The sequence below is a fragment of the Platichthys flesus genome, chromosome 19, assembly GCF_949316205.1.
Source record: "Platichthys flesus chromosome 19, fPlaFle2.1, whole genome shotgun sequence".
NCBI lineage: Eukaryota > Metazoa > Chordata > Actinopteri > Pleuronectiformes > Pleuronectidae > Platichthys > Platichthys flesus.
Genome location: NC_084963.1, coordinates 20202909 through 20226282, shown reverse-complemented (window position 1 = coordinate 20226282; position 23374 = coordinate 20202909). Strand labels below are relative to the sequence as shown.

The following is a 23374-nucleotide window of genomic DNA, read 5'->3' as shown; positions in this document are numbered from 1 at the left end:
TGTATGTCTGTCTGTTAGCAAGATTACAAATAAAAAACTGTGAACACAATTGTTGGATGGACGTGGTGGGGGTCAGGAAATAACTCATTAAGTATTGGTTTGGAGGCTGATCCATGCACATTTTTTCAGTGATCTGCTCCTATTTGCCCCTTTTAATAATAATAATAATTATTATTAGTAAAGCTGCAAGCAGGAATGGTTGGGCCCTCTCAGTTGTGGTGGGCAGGAAATGATGAATGATGATGATGAAAAGCATTGTCAATTATATGGTAGTTATATCCCACTTAAGGTACTATTCACAGTAAAAAAAAATTGATCAAACTTTTATATGACATTGTAATTTTCTCTAACATACTGTTTGTTGTATCCTCGATGTAGGGGTTAAGGTTAAAATTGTGTGTATTATCCTAGTCATTTTTTTTCACACTGCACCAACCTCAGCGAAGAGCTGACCCATAACATGCCAGGGCTCCCTGACTGTGCAGGAGGATGTTTCTCTAGGTGTGTATGAGTCGCGCTGCAATTACACTGCTGAAACGCAATGGGCGGTAGAGTTCCCAAGCTTGTGTTGAGTGCCTTCGGTTTCTGGTCCGCTCATTTACAATTCTCTCTTGTCTCTGTTTAAATTCAGAATAATGGCGAGTTCTAAGTGGAACGTGTTTGGTTTGGAGAAATTGCCTAATTGATCGCACCCCTCACTATTTCGCTGCGAATGTAGGAAAAAATATTTCTCTGATCAACACTTCATACCAGCTGGTGGCAGTAATGCACAAAATGGTTGCTTGCAAACGCCAATAAAAACCAAAAGAAATAGAAGAAGCCCACTTGTGGCGGGCTGATTCAAGGTATAAGCAAAATGGAGTTAATCGCTGCTCTGAAGTTTCTTAAACTACATCAAGTACCAGAAGGTAAGTCTAAACTGTATCTATCTTGTCACTCCCGTTTCTTTTTATTCAATCGGGTACATTTTTTTCCCGCTTTGGGTGCTAACGTCGCCGTTTCCATGGTCCTGGTTTACAGGAAGAATTGCACCGGCACATCAAGTTAGTCCATCCTGTTTTCTTTGGAAGCTATTACGCCCGGTGATCGTAGTTTACCCGCTTTACATTCAAAATCGATAAGCATACGCAACGTGGAGGGGGACACGCTAAAGTTGTCATTGAGTCGAGCTAAACCAAAACCCCTGCCACCGCTGTTTGTTTCCTCCGTGTCAACATGGCAGTGTGACTTTATCCCGTGGCTTTGCTTAGTTATATTGTGGTTTGTACGACTATTTTTGCTGTGGGCGCCAGTTTATATTGTTGAGCTGTGATTGATACATTAATATCGTATTTCGACGCTAAGAGGTTTGGCAATTTAAATACAGGATTTTAAAATGGAAAAAGATTTACTCATTCGACTGACACAGCTACAACAAAGCAAGCACACAACTGACAGAAGAGAAGTTAGTTAGTCTTGTAGATTTGCTTCATTGCACATGTCATGTTGACCACACACTCGACACAGTTCAGACGAATCATCTTTTGAAAACAAACAGATGATAGCACTTGCATTAGAGAAACAACTGAAAACAAATTATAGCCAAATCCAAACTGTTTCCTAATGAGCATTTTGGTTGTTTTATTCTCAATGTGGTTGGCTGTGGCTGAGAGGATAGAGTTGTCCTCCAACCACAAGGTTTTTATAGATAAGTGAGCACTGACATTTTCCGTGTAGATGAGATCAGAAACTGTTTTATGTTTAAGTCAAAGAAGCTTTATCGGTAGACATGACCATAATGTTGCACAACAAACAAACGTATAGACAAACCGAAAATAATATAATGGTAACAACATCAAGAAAAAAATAATTGTGAATGAACAGGACGTTGAAAACTAAAATTGTGTGTCTGTGTGTTTGGTTGTTGTAAATATATTTGTAAAAAATATTTGGCTGGTTTCTATAGCTGCAGACATAGCAATGTGACTTTCTGCAATGTTTACAGCCGCACACAACTGCAGCATATTTATTAGGGCACGCGCACCGAATTTGGTGGGAGGCCCTATTGAAATGATTCTCATCAAAAGCCTCATGGAGCATCATGAAAAACACAACAGGAAGCCCGCCATTTTGGATTTAGTGGCCATATTCCACATTTCTACTTTGATGTACTTGTCGCAGAGCTTTCATCATATCAACTTAAAATTTAAACGAGTGTCATCACAACAAGATGGAGATGTAAAGTTATTAAAAGATCGATTTTTCTTCACAGTGTGTGACCGTGGGAGGGCGTCAAAGTTTTATTACACGCCATCAAAACACAGGCTTCTGTATCTTGGACATATATGGTCCAGTCGAAACTAGACATGTAAGACGAGTCGCGACCTGAAGACATCAACACAGAAATCGTGACTTAAAATGACAGCGCCCCCTGGTGGCAGCAGGAAATGTCTTGTTTTTGGGGTGTCTTACACTTGGATGTATTTCTCCTCATCCACTTTGCAAAACCATGTCAAACTGTATCAAATGGGTCTAAAGACATTGATAATATAGGCATAAGATTACTGTGACTTTACATCATGTGGATTATTAATAGCCTGGCATCGAAGTTCATTAGCTCGCCATGACACACAAAATCGCTCTAACTTCGGTGATCAAGGTTCAACCTCCCTCAAACTACATGTGTGTATCAACAGTCCCCCCCCGAAGATATTCAGATGATTTTCAGGAATGGGCATGGCAAAATAACTGACTAGCAGCCCCGGCACTACGATTGGTCTACATCTACAAAAATCGATAGGGACATGTGTCTTTTCATGAGAAAGAAAAAAGTATCTTGGACAGATATGCTAGACCACACAGGAAGCCCGCCATGCTGGATTTAGTGGCCATTTTCCACATTTTTACTTTGAGGTACTGACTTAAAAGGGACATATTATGAAAAATCCACTTTTATCGTGCTTCTAAACGTTAATTTGGGTAACTGGCGTGTCTACCGTCCCAAAAACTCTGGAAAAAAATAAACAGCGATTTGTTGTGGTTCCTCTGTCAGAAACTATACGCTAGAGCAGTGGTTCTCAACCTTTTTTCAGTGACGTACCCCCTTTGAAGAAAAAATTCTGCCGAGTACCCCCTGACCAGCGCAAAGCATTTTTGGTTGAAAGAAAGATGTAATGTGATTTATTAATCCTTGTAACTAGACACATTCAAATTTAAAACTCCATCAATTTCCATAACATTGCTCATTTGTAGTGGTCTCTCTTGAACTATTTGGAAATAAAAAGATATAAAAATAACTAAAGACTTTTATTATTATCTCAATATAAATAAAGATTTGTGCACATCAAAATAATTATCAACTTAAAGTGACCTCTTTTGGGATCATAATAAAGATATGTTCTCAAACTGAACTCATGAACTTAATTATAGCTAAACACTTCTTCCCAAAAAATTAATCATTAACTTGGTTTTAAATAAAAGATTAGCTCAAAACTAATTTTTTTTTATATTTATCATCTTAAAATATCTTCTTTAAGGATCGAAAAGAATACTGACAGGTAGCTTGTTTCCGCTTGCTTCTGGGAGGCTTTTCGCATCGTGTCTTGAGATGACCTGAATTCAGAAAGTTTCCTCTTAAAAAACTCAGGTGGCTTACAAACATGACTTTCATGTTTTGTCTGGAGATACCGCTGAAGATGTGGTGGCTTAATGCCACTGCTGGCTAATCTCTCCCCACAGAAAAAACATTAAGTGTAAATAACCCAATCTATGTTAATGTTAATATTGGTGAAGTGTCTTTCTGTTATTTTATTGTGAAATATTTGTTCGCTTTAAGCTCATACAATTTCATTTCCGCTTTTGTATTACAGGCTTTTATTTTGAAAGGGTACCGGTAGAGACGCGGACTTCTTGTCATGAATCATTAACTTCACAACGGAAAACTTTTACGTTTTAGCGCCCCTCCGAAGAGGCACAAGCTCTCACGGTGTTGTTTAGGGAAGGCTCTCTGCTCTGGTTTCGCCTTCTTTTGGACTTGTCCCTCCGTGTTTCAGCAGCATTGCTGCTGCACTTCAACTCAACTCCATTGTTGAAGTTTTCAAGGCAGGTGATTACTGATGACAGGTGATGACAGGTGGCGTGTGCCAGGTTGGGTCAAACCATCGGTATGGGGGAGACTCTGTTTTTTTAGGATAATTAAATTGAAAAGCCTACTGAATATAAAATTTAGTTCATGAACTTACACTTATATTTTATTGAATGTTTGTTAATAAACAATTTTTCAAGGATTTTTGAATGGATGATAATTTTAAATATAAAAAAAAAAATCCCAAGTACCCCCTGGAGTACCTTCAAGTACCCCCAGGGGTACGCGTACCCCCATTTGAGAATCACTGCGCTAGAGTGCGTCAAATATCTAAATTTGTCTGTTATGGTTTTGAATTACTGCAGATACTCGATTGATTGATGGCTTGATCAACGATAACTGGAAATAATTAGTAACTGTTTATCATTTCAGCCTGGGTTGATGCAGTTTGGGATTCAGAATTCACAGAAAGGAAACCACTCGATAACACCATAGAAGAACAACTTGCAGCCATTGGAGATGAGGCCTTCCGAGACCTCTTCGATTGTTTGCTGACCTATACCGGCGACCGGCAGTCTGTCAGCAGAGTTGTTGCTTCACAGGTAAAATCTGATCCGTCTTCTGTTCCACAGAACTCAAATGCTTGGCTCATATACAGGCAGTTAGAAAATATGCATGTTTCTATTGCTAATTTTCCAAATCATTCTGTAAGTTTCATATTCAGATTTCTATAGCGTAAAGGTTGTCAGTTTTTGCAATTATCAGAACACACACAAGGTTTGACCTTGTTTAACTTCAGCTCAGGGTGAGTCTTAATTGTTTTACTTTGCGCGTCTCATTTCATGCCCTCACATACCAAGAGAAGCAAAGGACAGATAGGATGATAAGTCATTTTGTGAAGCGTAATAAAATCTTTCCATGAGCTTGAATTTTTAGAAGATGTATTTTCTATGAGTGTTTTTGTTTTCTATGTAACGCCAAAATAAAGTCCTGAATTAATCTCATGTTGCATTGCAGAATATCTGGGCGATTCTGGTGGAGAACAGGGTGTCAGTCAAATCTCTGGTAGCTGTGCTTTCCTTCTTTGTCCTGACAGGAAAAGACAAAGTGGCCGATACCCAGCAGAGAGTCAGCAGCCTGCACGCTGCTTCACTCTACCTGCTGCTGCTTGGAATCCCAGGTGAAAAAATCTAAAATCTAGAAATACCTGAATAAGTATGCTTGTCAGCCTTTGCAGTGGCTGCCCCTAAATTACCCTAATGCCCCTGAATCTCCTTAATGCCCCTAAATCATTGCTTAAGACTTGGGTTGGGTGATGTGCTATAAGGTCAGGACAGCCAAAAACTGTTGATCGATGATGTATCCCTGCCGGTGTGTGCGTGCGTGCTTGGCTCCTATGTGCTGGGGTAAGTAAGTCTTACCCCAGCAGTTACTGCTGGCAAAAGATTGTAACAAAAAATCTGCATGGGCATTTGCATATACATCAACCCGTTTAGCACGATATTGTGTGATTTTCTTTTTTTTTTTAATAGTTGAAATTTTCCTTTGGAATAAGTACACGTAACTGTAAAAAAAAATAATTGCAGATGGCCTTGTGTGAATCACCCATAGTATCATATATTCATGGCGTGTTTTGATTTGTTATCGCATTGAAATGGTGGTGGACCATGTCTGAGGTGGCAGCTGATGATGGATCCTAACTGGTGGCAATGGACAATGACTGTGGACTATAGTGGATTCGATCTTGATGATGGATCATGATCTTGCTGACTGCTGACCATAGACTATGATTGAAGCAGGACTGCTTGATATATAATATTGAAGTTATCCTTCAAAATGTTTACCCTCATCAATGCTGCTAAAAACTTTAATCTTGATGATGTTTTCCTACACTTGACATCTATTGCAAGTCTGTCCGCCCTGGGAAAGGGATCCCTAACAGGTGGCTCTCTCTGAGGTTTCTACATATTTTTACCCTGTTAAAAGGGTTTTTAGGAGTTTATCCTTACTCTTGTTGAGGGTTAAGGACAGAGGATGTCTCACCATGTTAAAGCCCTATGAGACAAATTGTGATTTGTGAATATGGGCTATACAAATACAATTTGATTGAAATGCTTTTGAGCAGATTAGTGGTTGTCACAGCGATCTCTTCTGGTAAAAAAGGGAACCAGCTTCATGGACAGAAAAGTTAAACTTGAAGTTACTTCGATAACAGCAAATCTTACTCAGTAGTACAGGCCTCTGGTTGAGATGTGCAGTCAGATAATCTGAAAGTTTGGCAACAAATCAGGTGTAAGCAGGTATGTAAACTGAAGGAGGTTTGGAATGTAATGGATATCGATTTCTTGAATACACAAAACATTTGTTTACATTTTCATAGTGCTCTGCATTTGTTTGTTGGCTATATTTTTATTTGACCCATCTGTGTTTATTGCTTCCAGGGAGCATCGCCAACAAAGTTTTCCATGAGGTTTTATTGGACACATGTTCTGACTTGAGCGCTCACTGCTGGCCTCACAACTCTGGAAAAAAGCGCAAGAGGGATGGCCTTAAGTCTTCTCAGACAGAGGGCAAACGGTCCAAACCGCAGCAAAAAGGCACTCAAGATGTATGATCCTCTGACAGAAATCATTCAAACCCATGGAACCATTATATGTTGTGAAGATGCAACATTAGAGACTTTTATACACTAACTTTACATATAGTTTCTTCTTGCACATTCAACTTTTTGATCAGATTTTAGTTAGAATACCATGTATGCATCACTAAGATTTACAAAAGTTTGACATACAAATGAAAATTATTCAGATTATGGTTTAAATACATTTGCATCATTGCTGTATCTTGCACAGATGTACCAAATGTATGATATGTATTTTAGGAAATTAAATGTTTGGAAATGATGGTGCTTATTGTTATCCTCAGATTGAGGTGGATGAGGAGGAGGAAGAGGAGCTTTATTTCTCTGGTGTCGACTTGTTGAAGATCAGAGATGCTGTATTTCTCCTCGTTCAAACCATCATCAGACTCCTGCAGACATTTCCACTCAAAGACAGACCACAGAGTGCCATCAACTGCACCCAGGTAACGACAGGTCCACCATTACCCTCACTTCATACTACACTGGGAAGATTACCACTTGTTTGGGACTCTGTAAGAAAAAACACTTAAAACACTTTCCTTGCAGATCTTCAGTAAGCTGCTTTACTTTGAGCCAGTCCTTGGACACTTAAACTTTGCTGCCGTACAGTGAGTGACATCTTGTTCTGTCATGTAAAAAAATATATCAAGGACATGAAAGAGGAGACAATAATTGTGTTATTTCTGCACAGAGATATCACCAAACTGAGGAGTGTTCCTGAGATGGCTTTCTATGGCCTGCAGTTTCTCTGCTCACCAAAACATGGAAACCAGAGAGAAGTAAAATCAAATGCAAAATCATAGTGGGGCCAGAAATTGCCAACTTGTTTGATTTTAATTCCAACATATCTCACTGAATGCCAAATTCAAGCTGCAAACATAGGAAACTTTTGATCCACCTGCTCTTGTGTGACTGGAATCTAATAGCCTTTTCTCTCTTTTTGTACTGACCGATAGAAATCACATGCCATTCACAAAAACATTAACGAAAAGCAAGATATACAGGGCCACTTCAGGCTAAGCCAAGTTTTGTGATTCCAATGGCTTTTAGAAAATAGTCTGCTTGTATTTGATATGACAACAATTCTTACATTTTTAATTGTAAACAAAGGGGATGTTAAAGACCAGAGTAAGTATTGTAACTGGGCTAAAAACAAGCCATGACCATAGACAAACCAACATGATGTAAAGAAAGTAAATTAAAAATTATCTTTTTTTTTTTTTAAATGCTGGTGCCTGTACTACGAAGCGAGTTCAACATAGAATCAATAAATCAATCCAATTTCTATAGAACACATTCACAAATCCCAGCACCAGGCTCAATATGAAGACTATTTCATAGCTGGTCAGCGCAGGATTTGAGAAGCCTGTTGTGACGGACAGTTTTGAAGCAGTGGGGCCCACTTCTGGTCCCCTGCAGCCTGGGACTTAGCTTTCTTGTGGCAAGAGATGGCTTTTAGGCCTCTCAAACCCCCACTGTTGTTGTTAGGCTGCAGCTGGTCCTCCATCTTCCTCCTCTAGCTATTAGTTCCCTCCCTGATCCTCCGCCTCAGCTCCTTCTGAAAAGCTTTTAGCTGGTCCTTGTCTCGGATCTAAAAGTCCTCTTTTTGTCCTTAAGCAGGGACATTTATGTCCCAATGAATCCATGGCTTGTTGTTGGAGAAGCACAGTACAGTCTTAATAGGTACAGTAGTTGTGATTATTGTTATTATACCTTCAAGGGAATTGAAAAGATAGCCAATTTATTGATTAAGTCTAATGACAAAATGTAACTGATTAATAATTAAATGAATAATGTTACCAAAATTACCTCTTCCGTAGTTGGCAATGTTGAAGTTTATGGCATAGTTAGTTGCATGAAAAGAAAGTCCCCACTGTCCTGTGTGCCCGTATTAGCTCGATTCTGTCCAGTGTGGTGACTGTGTCTAGTGGTGTTGTGATTAGCCATGTCGCCGTAAACAGCATGATGCTTCTCTGCAGGTAGTCCCTCTCATGGCGGGTGAACGGCGCTACCTATTACATCTTATTGGGTAGATCTTACATCACCCATGACGTCTGTGGCATCTCCTCCTTGCGCGACACTGGGCTCCGGCCTGGCTCCCCGTCTCAGTCTCACACAGTGACTAATAGTGGTTGAACGTTGGGTCCAGAGGGCAGTTCTAAATTTATTTAGTTCATATGCCTGTCTTATGCACAGTTTAATGGGATCTAGTGAGTTAAAAAAAAAAAGGAATCATAGTTGAAACACTGAAGTCGGTAACCTTGCTTCATAGTACAGGCCCCGGGTCTCGAAAACTATTCAAGTAAAACAATACACAACTCTGAGGTTTAGATGATAAATATAAATGGTCAATAGTCTGTATTTATGTATTACTTTATTCTTGATGACCACTCAAAGAGCTTTACAGTATAGTTTTTGGCATTCCCTCCACTCATGCAGTAGCCTGGATGCCAGACGAACTTAGCCCCGCCCACAACATTTGAGCTCGGGAAGTTCGGTCTGGAGTCGCTCCGTTGGGGAGAAATTATGCCCGACCGGGCCAATCAGATTGTCAGGGCGGGCTTTATACAATGATGGACAGATGGTCAACGGTAACGTAATCAACCACGTCATCAAAGTGCCCTTGAGTTGAATTCGTTTTCAACAAACATGCCTGCCGCTTGAGAGCTGAGATGTGTAGATGCTGCCATTGAGTCTGTTTTAGAAGACTTCGACAGCGCATTCATTTTGAAAGAGGAACGTGGAGGCGACGCCAAAGCACCGCGCTAATCCCTATCGCGCCGGCGCTTGGCTGTTCACATCGGACACTGAAGCGACGCTGAACTGCCGGGCAGCGCTAATAATATCACCCGTTGATCCAGTAGATTAAAAGCATATACTTACTTGTGCTCCAACATTAAGCAACAGCATCCCAACATTTGTCTTTCTTGGTGTTGTCTTTATACAACATGTTCCGAGGATCATACAACTCACTGTATTTCTCCACTTCAGTTATTCATTTAATGTCATCCATGTTGAAGAACTTCGCTGTTTGCTCAGTTAAATGTCGGGTGTCGAGGGTAAATTACGTATTCTCCACTCAAGCTTATGTGGAGAATACGTAGCCCCCTCTCTCTCTCTTTTTATCTGTATCACTGCTTGTGTGGCTGTAGTGGATGGGCAGAGGGGGACATTTAATAATGTCATTGGTCAAATTAAAACTCTAGGACAAGAGAAGGGGACTTCAAAGTATGGGATGCGTATTTGATCATTTATATCATATAAAATATGTCATCAATATAGTTTTTAAAATCATTTTTCAGTGTGTTTCCTGGTGCGATACACTCGAGTCATGCGCAAAAAATAGACTCGACGCCGACACGATCGCTGCACGGCGCAAGGCAGCCTTGGCGCAGCGCGGTGCTTCAGCCTCCGGTGTGAACCGCACAAAGTTTTAACATGGGAGTGGATGGGAGCCAGCTGTTATTTAAGGCTTGGCGCTGCGCTAAAGCGTCACTTCGGCATCGCTTCAGCGTCCGGTGTGAACCCGGCGTAAGTAAATAACTCACAATGCTTCGCTTAACATACGTCACATACTAAGTTGCTCTGATTGGTTTTAGGTCTATCCAATTGAGCGAAGAGGAATTTTATTTCCTGGTTTGGTTGAAACACGCCCCATAATAACAGCCCAATGGAGCGGTCTCAGACTCACATTCTGACTAGAATTGTGAGTCTGACAACGTCAGGCTACTCATGCAGTGCATCCATGCGCAGCATTTTATTCATAAGAAAGCAGGTTGAGCAAATTATTGATGCCAATAATGCTCTAGAAGTGAACACAAATAAAACCGTTTTGTTTGAATAAAATATAAAAGATATTTTATATATAATAAAATACTGGTGTACTTTCAAAATGGTAATCTACTGACTGAAAATAAGTCATGACAAATATAAACAATTGTGTTCTTAACAAAATGTTTCTGATGTTTCTAATCTAAACATATGTCTGTTGTCCAGTCCTTGCAAAGGGTTTTCCACTGCCTTCTCTACGTCATTCTGATGATGAATAAAGGCAACAGGGGCAAACCCTCCCTCCTCGTACTCAGCCAGGCCATCCTCTCCACCCGCGACCAGGCCATACATTTTGTTTGGTAAACAGCTGTGATTTGATCAAATGTTAGACAAAACACTAAAATTTGATACAGTAATTTTGATGATATTTGAACCAAGTGATTCATAGTGGCATAAAGTAATTATCTTTTTGTCTCTTGTATCCACATGAAAGAATCAGTGAAGGTCAACATTTAACTTTAAAATGGCAGGCTTGACTGAAACCTTTTTCACGGGTCACAATGAGGATCTGTCAAAACTATGGAAGCCAATTTCTTCCATTGTGATGAAGAAAATGAAAATCTATCTTAGAATTATGACTTAGTATCTCATTATGATATTCTCTTATAATTATGAGTAAGTATTTCACAATTATGAGATAGCATCTCATTATTATGGCTTAGTATCTCATATTTATGAGATACATGATTTTTTTTTTTCTTCTTCACAGTGGCTAATATTGGGTCCATACAAAACATTGCTAATTACGTTTTGTGATTCTTTAGCTTTATAAAATGTACGTTTCATAAGCATCAGTCTTCCTCATCAAAATCTGAGGCATGCTCAAAAAAAATGTGAATGTTAAATTCTTAAAATGTATCACTGGTTTTTATAAAGAAACCTGTACATGCTTTCTTCATGGTAACTATGCCTTTCTGTGCATCACACATTACAAGACTTAATTTCCCTTCGGGGATGAATAAATCAATCTATCAATTGTCCCGAGCATTTGAAAATGGTGATATGAAACAATCCCGGGTCAATATGGATATGTGGGAATCTGTATGATTGGTATATGAAAAGTTAATGCTTCACTTGGTTTTTATTGTGAACTTTTTATTGTATGTCCAACTTTTATACTACAGACATGTCACAAATGTATGTATTACTTTCCACATGATTTTATGTCTTTACAGTCATCTTGTGGATGAGCTAAAGCAGCTGGCATTACCTTTCCTTCATATCCTATTGCAGCATATCTGCTTCCAGGTGAATCATCCAGGACACACTCTGCAAATACACATTCGCCATAAAAAAAATGACTAAAGTCAGATGCCAATCTCAGCTATTTCTGTTTTGAAGTTATGAGGATTTCACATCAAATGTAATGAATGTATTGCTAGAATAGTTTGCTGTTAGATTGTTATTAGCTGTTGCATTCCGAAGCCTTTCTCTGCTGTGGATGTTTAGATGGTGGAAAAGAGTGAATTTCGAATCCATGGAGCCCAGGCTGTGGGTATGCTTACATCTGAGATGACCAGCACAGACTATGCCGGCTTCATCAAGTGGCTATTCAACCTTTCCAGACACTCAAAGGTAATGCATCCCAGTCATAGACTGTATACAAAGATGGACTACATGATGCGTAGTAAAGGTACTTAATCCCGCCTTAGTGGAATGGGCATTGAACCAAACTAAAATGTAAAAAGCATTTTTCCCAAAGAGGTATTCTGTCATTTATGTTAGTCCTTACTTATGTGATGTATGGATTAAACATGCTATTTTGGCATGATTTATGGCATTTTCACACTTTCTACAAGATCCTACTACCGATAGAGTTCAAATTTGGTACACCTGTCTGAACATTGTCTGGGAGGCTGTGGCTGCTGCTGTACAAAAAGTTGATCGTCAACAGATTAAGAAACTGACAGAAGCCATAAATGGAAGGCTTATTACTGTTATTGAAAAGAAGGGTGGCTATATTGGTCACAGATTTTTTTTTTTTTTTATTAGTTGCATCATAATTCTGCAACCAATAGTTGCCCAATAAGTGTGCACACATAGATATCCTCCTAAGAAAACCAAAGTCTCACATATACTTTATTAAATATTCAGGTTAGAGGTTTATTGATGTTTTCGAGTGACCGAGAGCACTGTAGTTGTTCAATAATAAAATGAATCCTCAAAAATACAACTTGCCTAATAATTGTGCACACAGTGTATATCAGTTAGATGCACTGTAATGGATTCAGATTGAGCATGTTTTCGTCACCTCTACTCTTGCCTTCAAGTTCATAAGGATAATAAAATAAAAATGTAAACACATTATAAACATATTATATTCCTAGTTCAACATTGTTTGGCCCACTTGATGTGGAAAGTGTACCAGCCTGCATATGAGTTAATAGTAGCATGTTCTTTTCAGTATTTGAGAGATGTCTACAAAACTTTTTACGAGAAACCTTCTGTGTAGATGGTGTGCCGACTCTTCTCTATGGATGTGGTAATGGTACTGCTGGAGCAGCCTGAGAGGAAGCCAGGAGAGTGTAAGGACCCGGACCTTGCCTGTTTTTTGCCACACAAATTTCTGATCCAGAGCATGCTGTTCGCACAGCAGATGGACGAATCGCCCACTGTCCAAGGTCATGCCCTTTCCTGTCTGGCCCAGTGTCTGGAGCTGCCTTCACTTAATGTCACCCGGGCCGTCCACAACCTCTTTTCTGCCAGTGAGAAAAACACCCAACACCATATGCAGTTGTATTTTCCTATGAAGGTCATTGTTATGTGAATAATCTGGGCTAGTTTGGGGTCTTAGTCTAGTACATGTTTTCAGATAATGCTTTTGGTATATTCATGGTAGCATGGGGGATTATATATTAATTGTTAGAGATGGAGGGCCCATCCCTGTGGGAAGACCCGTTGGGGTCGGGTGCGCAGCCACATGGGTGGCAGCGAAGGTCAGGGGTCTCGACGGACCAGACCCGGGCGGCAGAAGCTGGCTCTGGGGACGTGGAACGTCACCTCGCTGTGGGGAAAGGAACCGGAGCTTGTGAGGGAGGTGGAGCGCTATCAGTTAGATCTGGTCGGGCTTACCTCCACGCACAGTCTCAGCTCTGGTACCAGAAAGCCCCAGGGATTGATGAGATCCAGCCAGAAATGCTAAAGGCTCTGGGTGTTGAGGGGCTGTCATGGTTGACACGCCTATTCAACATCGCGTGGGAGTCGGGTACAGTGCCAAAGGAGTGGCAAACCGGGGTGGTGGTTCCCCTGTTCAAAAAGGGGGACCAGAGAGTGTGTACCAATTACCGGGGTATCACACTTCTCAGCCTCCCTGGTAAAGTCTACTCCAAGGTGCTGGAAAGGAGGGTTCGGCCGATCGTCGAACCTCAGATTGAAGAGGAACAATGCGGTTTTCGCCCCGGACGTGGAACTACGGACCAGCTCTTCACTCTCGCAAGGATCCTGGAGGGGGACTGGGAGTATGCCCATCCGGTCCACTTGTGTTTTGTGGATCTGGAGAAGGCGTATGACCGGGTCCCCCGGGAGAAACTGTGGGAGGTGCTGCGGGAGTATGGGGTAAGGGGTCTCTCCTCAGGGCCATCCAATCTCTGTACTCCCAAAGCGAGAGCTGTGTTCGGGTCCTCGGCAGCCAGTCAGTTTCGTTTTAGTGGGTACTGGTCTCCGCCAGGGCTGCGCCTTGTCACCAATCCTGTTTGTGATATACATGGACAGGATATCGAGGCGTAGTCGTGGTGGGGAGGGGTTGCAGTTCGGTGGTTTGTGGATCTCGTCACTGCTTTTTGCGGATGATGTGGTCCTCATTGGATCATCGGCTTGTGTCCTTCAGCACTCACTGGATCGGCTGGCGGCCGAGTGTGAAGCGGCTGGGATGAGGATCAGCACCGCTAAATCTGAGGCCATGACTCTTAGCAGGAAACCGATGGATTGCTTACTCCGGGTAGGAAATGAGTCCTTAGCCCAAGTGAAGGAGTTCAAGTACCTCGGGGTCTTGTTCGCGAGTGAGGGTACTATGGAGCGTGAGATTGGCCGGAGAATCGGAGCAGCGGGGGCGGTATTGCGTTCGCTTTACCGCACCGTTGTAACGAAAAGAGAGCTGAGCCGCAAGGCAAAGCTCTCGATCTACCGGTCGATCTTCGTTCCTATCCTCACCTATGGTCATGAGGGCTGGGTGATGACCGAAAGGACGAGATCGCGGGTACAAGCGGCCGAGATGAGTTTTCTCAGAAGGGTGGCTGGCTGCTCCCTTAGGGATAGGGTGAGAAGCTCAGTCATCCGTGAGGAACTCGGATTAGAGCCGCTGCTCCTTTACTTAGAAAGGAGTCAGCTGAGGTGGTTCGGGCATCTGGTAAGGATGTCCACTGGGCGCCTCCCTTGGGAGGTTTTTCAGGCACGTCCAGTGGGGAGGAGACCTCGGGGAAGACCCAGGACTAGGTGGAGAGATTATATCTCAACACTGGCCTGGGAACGCCTCGGGATCCCCCCGTCAGAGCTGGTCAATGTGGCCCGGGAAAGGGAAGTCTGGGGCCCCCTGCTTGAGCTGCTCCCCCCGCGACCCGACCCCGGATAAGCGGATGACGATGAGATGAGAGATGAGATGTTAGAGAATATATTTTAAGAGTTCTTGTGTTTAAATCATAAACTGTTTCAGTAGTTACATTTCCACTAAAGTAACCTGTCTACTCCTCTGTTAAGCTGGAACCCAGACATTGTTGGATGGTGAAACCACAGAAGGTACACTTTTCCTTTATTACAGTTTGAGTTAAAGTTGAGACCTTCCATACCACATGGGAGAGATAGATATAACTGTTTGATTCTTGTCAACTTACTTGTAAAGGATTATTCAGTTTTTTTTTACAACTATATTTACTTTGTACTCATCGAGTTAAAGCAACACAATGTGTAAAGAGGCCGAAATGGCAACTAAATCCAAAGTGGCTGACTTTCTGTTACGGTTAATCAAATTATTGCCTCTGGCTTTTTTTTTCATCTGGTCATAATCTACGTGTGTACTGAACTTCGTGAACTATTTTAATTGCTCTGTCTAGGGCACGCTGCTGAGCCATTTTATCAAACCATATTCCAATTATTCCAGAAAATTTACATTTTCACCAGGCCTAACATGCCCAACAAGTTTGGTGAGTTAGATTAAGCCTCCAAAAATGGGATTAATTTTCCTGAATAATCAAACAAGAAGCAATAGGACGACGCTTGAGTCCTAATAATCTTAAAACCTAGACAAGGAACAAACGGTTCACAATTAGATTATGTTGTAGATGTTTTTATGTCTATTTTTGACAAACTCCTTTCAGCGTCTGAAATGCTTGGTTTAAGCTCTCTGTGAGCTACCCCCTCCCGATAAAGCCTAGTCTGCTTTGATTTGCCGGCTGACCCACTCTGTTACTATTGGTGAACTTCTTCCAGTGCTTGTAGGAAACTCTGGCCTCTGCTTTCGCTTGTTAGCTGGCTTTTTTACAGAGAACAGATCTTTTCCATACAAAATAACCCCCAAAACACTCAAGGGAAAAACTGAAAAAGCATAATCTTCTTATTTTAATACAAAAGAGAGCGCTTGACACAGCAATACCGCAAACTGGGGCCAACAACAACAACAGGTTGGCCAGACAAAGTAAACTCAGACTCTGTGGTCCTGAGGTACAGATCCACTCCAAACAAAGGGCTCCGGGAAGTGTGTGGCTGTGTGTACGTTGATTTCAGTGTGTTCATTATGAGCACTGGAGATAATGGCTGGTGTGGGTGATGAACAAGGATGCAGGGAAAGACAAACAAGTTTAGAGGTTAGCCAAGGATTAACTAGGACAAGGTTGTATGACACTCAGTGGTGATCCTGATTCTTGTGGGGTTTAGGGAGATTAAAATATATTATTCTAACCCATAGAAATTATTATTATTATTAGAATTAAAAAAAAAAAACAGCATTATTCAGTTTTTATAAGAATTTGTTGTTGCAAGTAACAGTAACCGTTTCTCTGAAGAGATGTTCCTTCGAACACATGACTATACTATATACTACTAGTGAATTAAGCATTCACTGCTCTTTCAATGCTGACAGTACACATTTTTTGAAGTGTTTTTAATAGATGTGGTTATGTTTCAGGTAATGTAACTTCCCAGCAGACTCAGAAAACGTACAATAGTCTGCCATTCAGGACTTTGGAGATCAGTACTACTCAAAGCTTTGGCTGTGATGGTGAGATAAGCAAATAATTCCTCTTTTGCATCAATTATTCCCCACTCAAAGTCTGAGCTTTACTCAAAGATATGTGAGTGGATTTGTGTTTTCAATGCAGCAAGAGAGAACACGACTCTTCTCCTGCAGCGTTTGAAAGACTCTAAGACTAACGTGAGGAAATCAGCACTGCAGGTACCTGGAGCTGAGCTTTGTCAGATAGCAACATGTTTCAAATCAGTCACCAGTATGTTTAGTTTCACTCATTAGTGGCTTTCGGTGCAGTAAAACAGGGGTAAAACAAAGGATGCACAAATTACTTTAAATTAGGAGCTCTGTGGTCCTTTCCTAGGCCCTGGTGAGTCTCCTGAAACATTCTGTGATCCCCATGAGCTGGGAGAACTTGGCTATGTTGTCGGAGCGTTGCAGAGACCCGGCTGTGTCTGTGAGGAAGAAGGCCCTGCAGTGTATGGGAGACTTGCTTGTGGTAAGTATCAGCTGATGACTCTGAGAGGCATTAAAACAGATGGCAGAAAACTGAACAAAATGCTAACAGGGGCTTTTAGTTTTCAAACAGGATATTGTTTCTCTTGCTGCATAAAGTAACAATTTGCATGCTCTCAAACAATCTATTGACAAGGAAAAAAGTAATATATTTTTATTTTTTCCCCCGACCACCAGGCTAAACCAGAATGCAGTATGGTTCAAAAAGCATGGCTGCAAGGAGTGATGCCAGCTTTGGCAGACTCTGAGAACTCCGTGCAGGACAAGGCCCTGGAGGCTCTGGATCAGCTTGTGCTCAGTCAGGTCAAGCCATACTCTACCAGCTGCCACCTGGATGTCAGTAAGAAGCTGACCTGGGACCTCCTGTGCTTGCTCTGTCACAAGTGCAAGAATCTCAGGTTGGACCAACTTCATTCAGTCTAGTTTTCCTTTCTTCAGTTGCAGCAGTCTTTCTAAAACATTTTTTACAGACTTCAAATAGTTTTGGAGCACCTTTCCTGATTACATTTTTTTTCTCTGCTCTCAAGTCCCTATTTTAGCAGGGCTTTCACCATCTGGTCCAAACAGGACAAGTTCACGTCTACATTCATCACCAACCTCATCTCACACACTAAGGCAGATCATGCTGAAGGGGCCTGGCTATTTCTCTCCAAGGCTGTTGTTTCGTCTCCCAGACTGCCTTGTGGGAAGATCCTGGAAGCCTGGGACAACATGGTCAGGTGTGAGGGATAAATGTATTTATATGAACTTTAAGCTCATTTTTTATTTTCTGAAAATCGTAGAATATTAAAGTACATATATTTATTGTACTTTTGTTTTTGTTCTTAGTTCAAAGGATGCAAATGTGACAACCTGCTGTCACATCCTTTCTGTGATAGGAAATATTGCTGCATATTTGAATGATGATACCAAGGACAGGATAGTTGGTAAGTGAAGTTGTATGATATAATGGGAAATTAACTGGAGTCAGCAAAGGTTATAATTTATTTTAAAATTATCTCTCTCCAGAGGATTTGATGTCTTGGTTGAAGACTTTCAACTTGGCTTTAGAGGTGATCAGTGCTGCTGTGGAGACTCTTTATCACCTAAGGCGTAGTGATGACATCAAACAGACTCAGGTTGGAGATCTTGCCTTCTTACTGATATGATTAGTATCTGTTCTTATTTAGAATGAAAATAAAAGATACATTTATCTATTAAAATGTCTTTAGGAATGCTGATATCTCCTTTTCTTTTGTTGAGGTGAATGAGTACGAAGATAAGACACGATGCATTGAACCTCCTTTCCTTACTATTTATAGAACTTTTGCACAGCTACATGCATGCCTGTTTGGAATGGGCTGTTCACTCAACCAGTGGTAATATAGAAATTTTTCTTGTCAATAGTGAGTCCTTCTCCAACAGGCCTACAATATACTGTCACTTTGTTATGACATGCGTGCTGGACAGTGTTTACAAAGCTTTTCATATAGTCTATGGTGTAGAGTTAAGTTTGTGTTCGTTCTATCTGGGTTTTCTGCAATGATAGATGGATAGATAGATGGATACTTTATTCATCCTGTGGGAAATTTAGATCATCCAGTAGCTTATACACTTAAACACATCTCTTACATACATACATAAATCACATACGGAGAACATATTTACAGATACAGGAATGGAATGGAATGCAATGATGTGATTGTTTTAGTGGCCAGTAGGAAAGTGTTCTTGTGCTGCTGGAGTGGATAGTACAATAATATACATCTATATACAAACAACAGAAAAGAAAAATAAAAAAATATTTAAGAATATCTAGTGGTAAAGTCTGCATGGGGCTAGTATAGCCAGTAAAGGGATGGACAGTGGGTTGGTATATATTAATGAGATGCGGAGAGTAGAGAAGGGGAGGGCAGACTGAGGTAGACTGCCCCCCCCCCCCCCCCCCTGGGATGTAGTTTCTTGGAACAGGGATGAGGCAGAAGGTTTTCCACAGGGACATCCTCCATTTGGAGGCTCAAGGCCGAGTAATAGTCCTGCGACTGCAACCGCGGAAGGCCACCTAGTTGCATCGACGGACTCGTTTTGGTTTATGCTTCTCTAACGTGTTGCAACGCAATTCACTGCCAGAACACTAGGCAGAGTAACGTGTTTTGTCGAAGACTTACATTGCCACTCCGGCTCCTCATAGCCTATTTCTGGCGGACAAATCGGACAGTCAGTGACGGGTTATACAAGTGGTCATACTTTCTGATCTCTTCTGCCAAGTGCTCATCTATTTGGTCCATATTTGTTCTTCTAAGTCTTCAGTGATTTCTGCCGGCATTATGGAGTGGGGAATATTAAATAAAATAATATGAATATATGTATAACATATAACCTAATCAAATAAATTCAAATGAAGCAACAGTTTTCAGGGTGAAGAAGTTGTGAATATTAAATAAGATAGGTATATGTGAAGTAAGTGTATTTGTATGATTCGGGAGCAGAATGTACATGGTGACTATTCAGAGGATAGTCACCATGCTATCTAACATAACATAACATTACATATACATATAATGTAGTACAGTAATGTACTACAAGTGAAGCAGTAGTTTACAGGGTGAATGGAATATTAAATTAAATATGAATATGAATATATGTATAAATATAACATAGTCAAGTCAAAGTCAAATGAAGTAGCAGTTTACATGGTGAAGGAGTGGGTAATATTAAATTAACTTAAATAATACGAATATAGGTATTACAAAGGCAGATAAAAGTCCAAATGAAATTTGTATGAGTGTGTGAGCAGAATGTACATGGTGACTGTTAAGGGGGTCAGTGTTGATTGTTCAGAAGCCTGATGGCCTGGGGGTAGAAGCTGTTTGTTAGTCTGGTAGTCCGTGCTCGGATGCTCCGGTAACGTCTGCCAGACGGCAACAGTGTGAGCCTCAGGACCGGTGCGCTATCTGGGAGCGCACACACACACACACACACAGACTCACTCGCCCGCTCCTGAAACTTCATGACGGCCTGATACGATGATGTTAAAAAAATTATTGTGACTTAGTCAACCACCAACATTTTCATCTCGTCTCGTCAACGAAAGTTAAAAATAGATTTAGTCATAGTTTTTATTTTCAAAGATCCGTTTTCGTTACGTCTTCGTCATGGAAAAAGGGTCGTTAACGAATATATTTCATCATCGATTTCGTCAACGAAATTAACACTGCTCTGCAGGGCCTTTCAATCAGCAGCGGAGCAGCTACCAAAGTTGAGAGCTTGAGAGGATGCTCTCAATGGTGCACCTGTAGAAGTTTGTAAGTGTTTTTGCAGCCATGCCAAACTTTCGATCTTGCAAACGTTGAGAGACAGGTTGTTCTCTTGGCACCATGTCTCCAAGCCTCTGACCTCATCTCTGTAGGCGGTCTCGTCGTTGTTGGAGATGAGACCCAGGATGGTGGTGTCGTCGGCGTGCGTACAACCCGACTTTAACTCGGCCTTCAGGTTGAATATATGCTATTCCAGCTCCACAGAACATGCCTTGAGAAGTCTTGGACAGACCCAATCAGGGCAGGCTGCTTTCCTAGGGCGCAGTATCCTCAGCTCTCTCGTGGTGGGGGGGGGGTGGGGCCACACTGGCTGTGGTCCGAGCAGGGGGGAGAGGATGATCTCTAGGATGTGAGGGGGTTGTGGCATGCAGTGAGCAGGTAGCAGCAGCAGATGGGGCTGACGGGGGGGTTTGCCCTCACCACATTACATTACATGTCATTAAGCTGACGCTTTTATCCAAAGCGACTTACATTTTTAGAACACTCATCATTTTATGAGGGGCCATGTAGGGGTTCAGTATCTTGCCAAGGATACTTAGGCATGCAGATGGGATAGAGTGGGATTCGAACCTTCTTGTTGCAGAGCACCCGCTCTATCCCCTAGGCCACGCTCTCCCCACATCCCCCTTCACAGTGCCACTGCTCTTCTTGCAGCCTGTGATGGTTTTCAGGCCATCCCACACCTCTCTCATGACGTTCTCCTGCAGCTTCTGCTCCACCTTCCTTCTGTATGAATCCTTTGCCTTTTTCAGCATGGTCTTCAGCTCTCCCTGTACGCGCTTCCTCTCTGCCTCCAGGTGATCCAGGGCTAGTTGTTAGGGAAGCAACGCACCGTTTTAGTGGGAGCGACATGTCCATGCAGAAGTTCAGGTAGTCAGTAGTGCAGTGTCTGACCCCATCAATGTCTTCCCCAAAAGAATCTTGCAGCACAGTCCAGTCAGTTGACTCAAAGCAGTCCCTGCGGGCATCCTCTGCCTCAGGAGACCAATTCATGAAGAAGCGCGTGGTGGTTGGTTGTTTTCTTAATTCTAAGAAAACCAGATTGTGATCTGATTTCCCCAGGGGAAGAAGTGGTGTGGCTTTGTATGCGTCCCTCACGTTAGCATATATCAGGTCAATTGTCCTGTTCTTCCTTGTTGGGCAAGACACAAACTGGTGAAAAGCAGGCAGAGTTGAGTCCAGAGTAACATGATTGAAGTCCCCCGAAATTGCAATGAAGGCCTCAGGATGTTTAGTTTGGAGCCCAGTGTAACGGAGTAAATAATGTCACACAAGATTTCGGCCGTAGCTCCTGGAGGGATGTAAACGCAAACAACAATGGCGTGCGAGAATTCCCTGGGCATGTAATACGGACGGAGGCTCAAAGCTATAACAGTCACATGCCCTGGGTTGCACCACCTAATGTTAATATAAAGTGCAAGCCCCCCTCCTTTCCGTTTGCCACTTAGCTTTAAATCTCTGTCCGCTTTCACCGTAGTGAAGCCAGGTATCTCCACGTTGTGGTCCGGGATGTTGCTAGTTAGCCAGGTCTCCGTGAGGCACAGTAAGCTGCACTCTCTGTACAACTTCACGTTCATCACCAAGGCTGCCAGCTCATCTGTCTTGTTGGCCAGCGAGTTTACATTCCCCATCACACACAAAGGAATAGCCGGTTTGAACCTCCGCCACTTTTGCAAGCGACTCGCCTTCACCTACGCGCCATTTCTGCTTCCGTGGTAGCGCCTCACCAGCTCCTCCGGTATGGGGTGAACTGTGCCGGCATGATTTCCTGACCACAGCTCGAGCAGCTGATCCCTCAAGTAAACAAAGTCCTGACTGCCCTGTTGCGGTCGATCCGTAAGTGTATCCATAGGATATAAATATATCTACACAGTGCCTCTTAAAAGCAAGTGTAAACAATGACAGACAAACTTAAAAAAGACACAAGACAACGGAGCTACGTGGAAAGGCTGCCACTCGCGTCGGTGGCAGGTTTACAGATTTTATGAAGATTTTATAGTCGATAAAATTAAACTGAATTCGCTGCAATTCTGTTTATTATGACTGTTGTGCTTTTACTTTGTAGACAACTTGCTAAATTGGAGGTGGTTTTATGAACATTGTTACCATGACGGAGTTCAGCACTCAAGATACCTGCGAATATCTGGAATTCGAATAGGGTAAAACAAAATAGTCAAATTATCCAAATGATCTTACGGGCCAAATAATTAGCTGCTGTAGTTTTTGTGAGTTTTTGTTAGAAAAATACATGTTTAAATTGGTCTACAGAATGTAGGCACACTGCAATTGTATTAATATTGAGTGTATCATGTGTCCAAATTTCATTTCACTAACCCTGGACCACAAAGAATGCACAGGCCTAGTGTGAAGTTGATTTTATTAACAGATGTGAAATATGCGTTCCCACATACAGAAAGATTAGCTCTTATAATTTCTGCTTGTGATAGGGGATATGGAATCTAAGTGAGACATGTTGATGGCCTCCATTACATGGGTGGAATATCTGGTCAAAAGGCTGTCCATTGAGGTGTCAACTCAGGAGCCTGTTAGTGGGAACTAGTGGTGAACAGCAGGGCGGGAGCATCCTGGAGAATAGCGGGGCGCGGCGCGGCCGCTATATGGTTTGCTGCTGCTCTAACTTTTTCAACACTTTTTGTAGATAAAACGGGGCTGCCCTCCCTGCTTTTCCACTCGCGCTGTTTTTTTCACTACCGGTCACCACACACACAACCCGCCTCCTTCACATTACGGCTGCTTGAGAGTGAGTGCCAGTCAGCTGAGCCACTGAATGCTTGGGGGAGGAACTGAATGGCGCATCAACTTGATTATAGTAGTTTGGAGATCGTTTGACC

General features: G+C 42.0%; 1 protein-coding gene across 1 annotated transcript in view; it reads left to right on the top strand.

Annotated features, from left to right (window-relative positions):
- Positions 1–826: 826 nt before the first annotated feature.
- Positions 827–23374, top strand: part of ncapd3 (non-SMC condensin II complex, subunit D3) — a 74649-nt gene continuing 52101 nt past the window's right edge. The window contains exons 1-19 of the mRNA XM_062412839.1: positions 827–908; positions 4496–4665; positions 5081–5243; positions 6505–6671; positions 6989–7147; positions 7251–7312; positions 7396–7483; positions 10701–10834; positions 11711–11783; positions 11985–12110; positions 12988–13240; positions 15228–15266; positions 16651–16743; positions 16844–16917; positions 17075–17209; positions 17404–17624; positions 17754–17945; positions 18055–18152; positions 18235–18344. Of these exons, the coding sequence (XP_062268823.1) occupies positions 857–908; positions 4496–4665; positions 5081–5243; positions 6505–6671; positions 6989–7147; positions 7251–7312; positions 7396–7483; positions 10701–10834; positions 11711–11783; positions 11985–12110; positions 12988–13240; positions 15228–15266; positions 16651–16743; positions 16844–16917; positions 17075–17209; positions 17404–17624; positions 17754–17945; positions 18055–18152; positions 18235–18344 (2409 nt within the window). The 5' untranslated portion in view covers positions 827–856. The remainder of the gene's footprint in view (positions 909–4495; positions 4666–5080; positions 5244–6504; positions 6672–6988; positions 7148–7250; positions 7313–7395; positions 7484–10700; positions 10835–11710; positions 11784–11984; positions 12111–12987; positions 13241–15227; positions 15267–16650; positions 16744–16843; positions 16918–17074; positions 17210–17403; positions 17625–17753; positions 17946–18054; positions 18153–18234; positions 18345–23374) is intronic.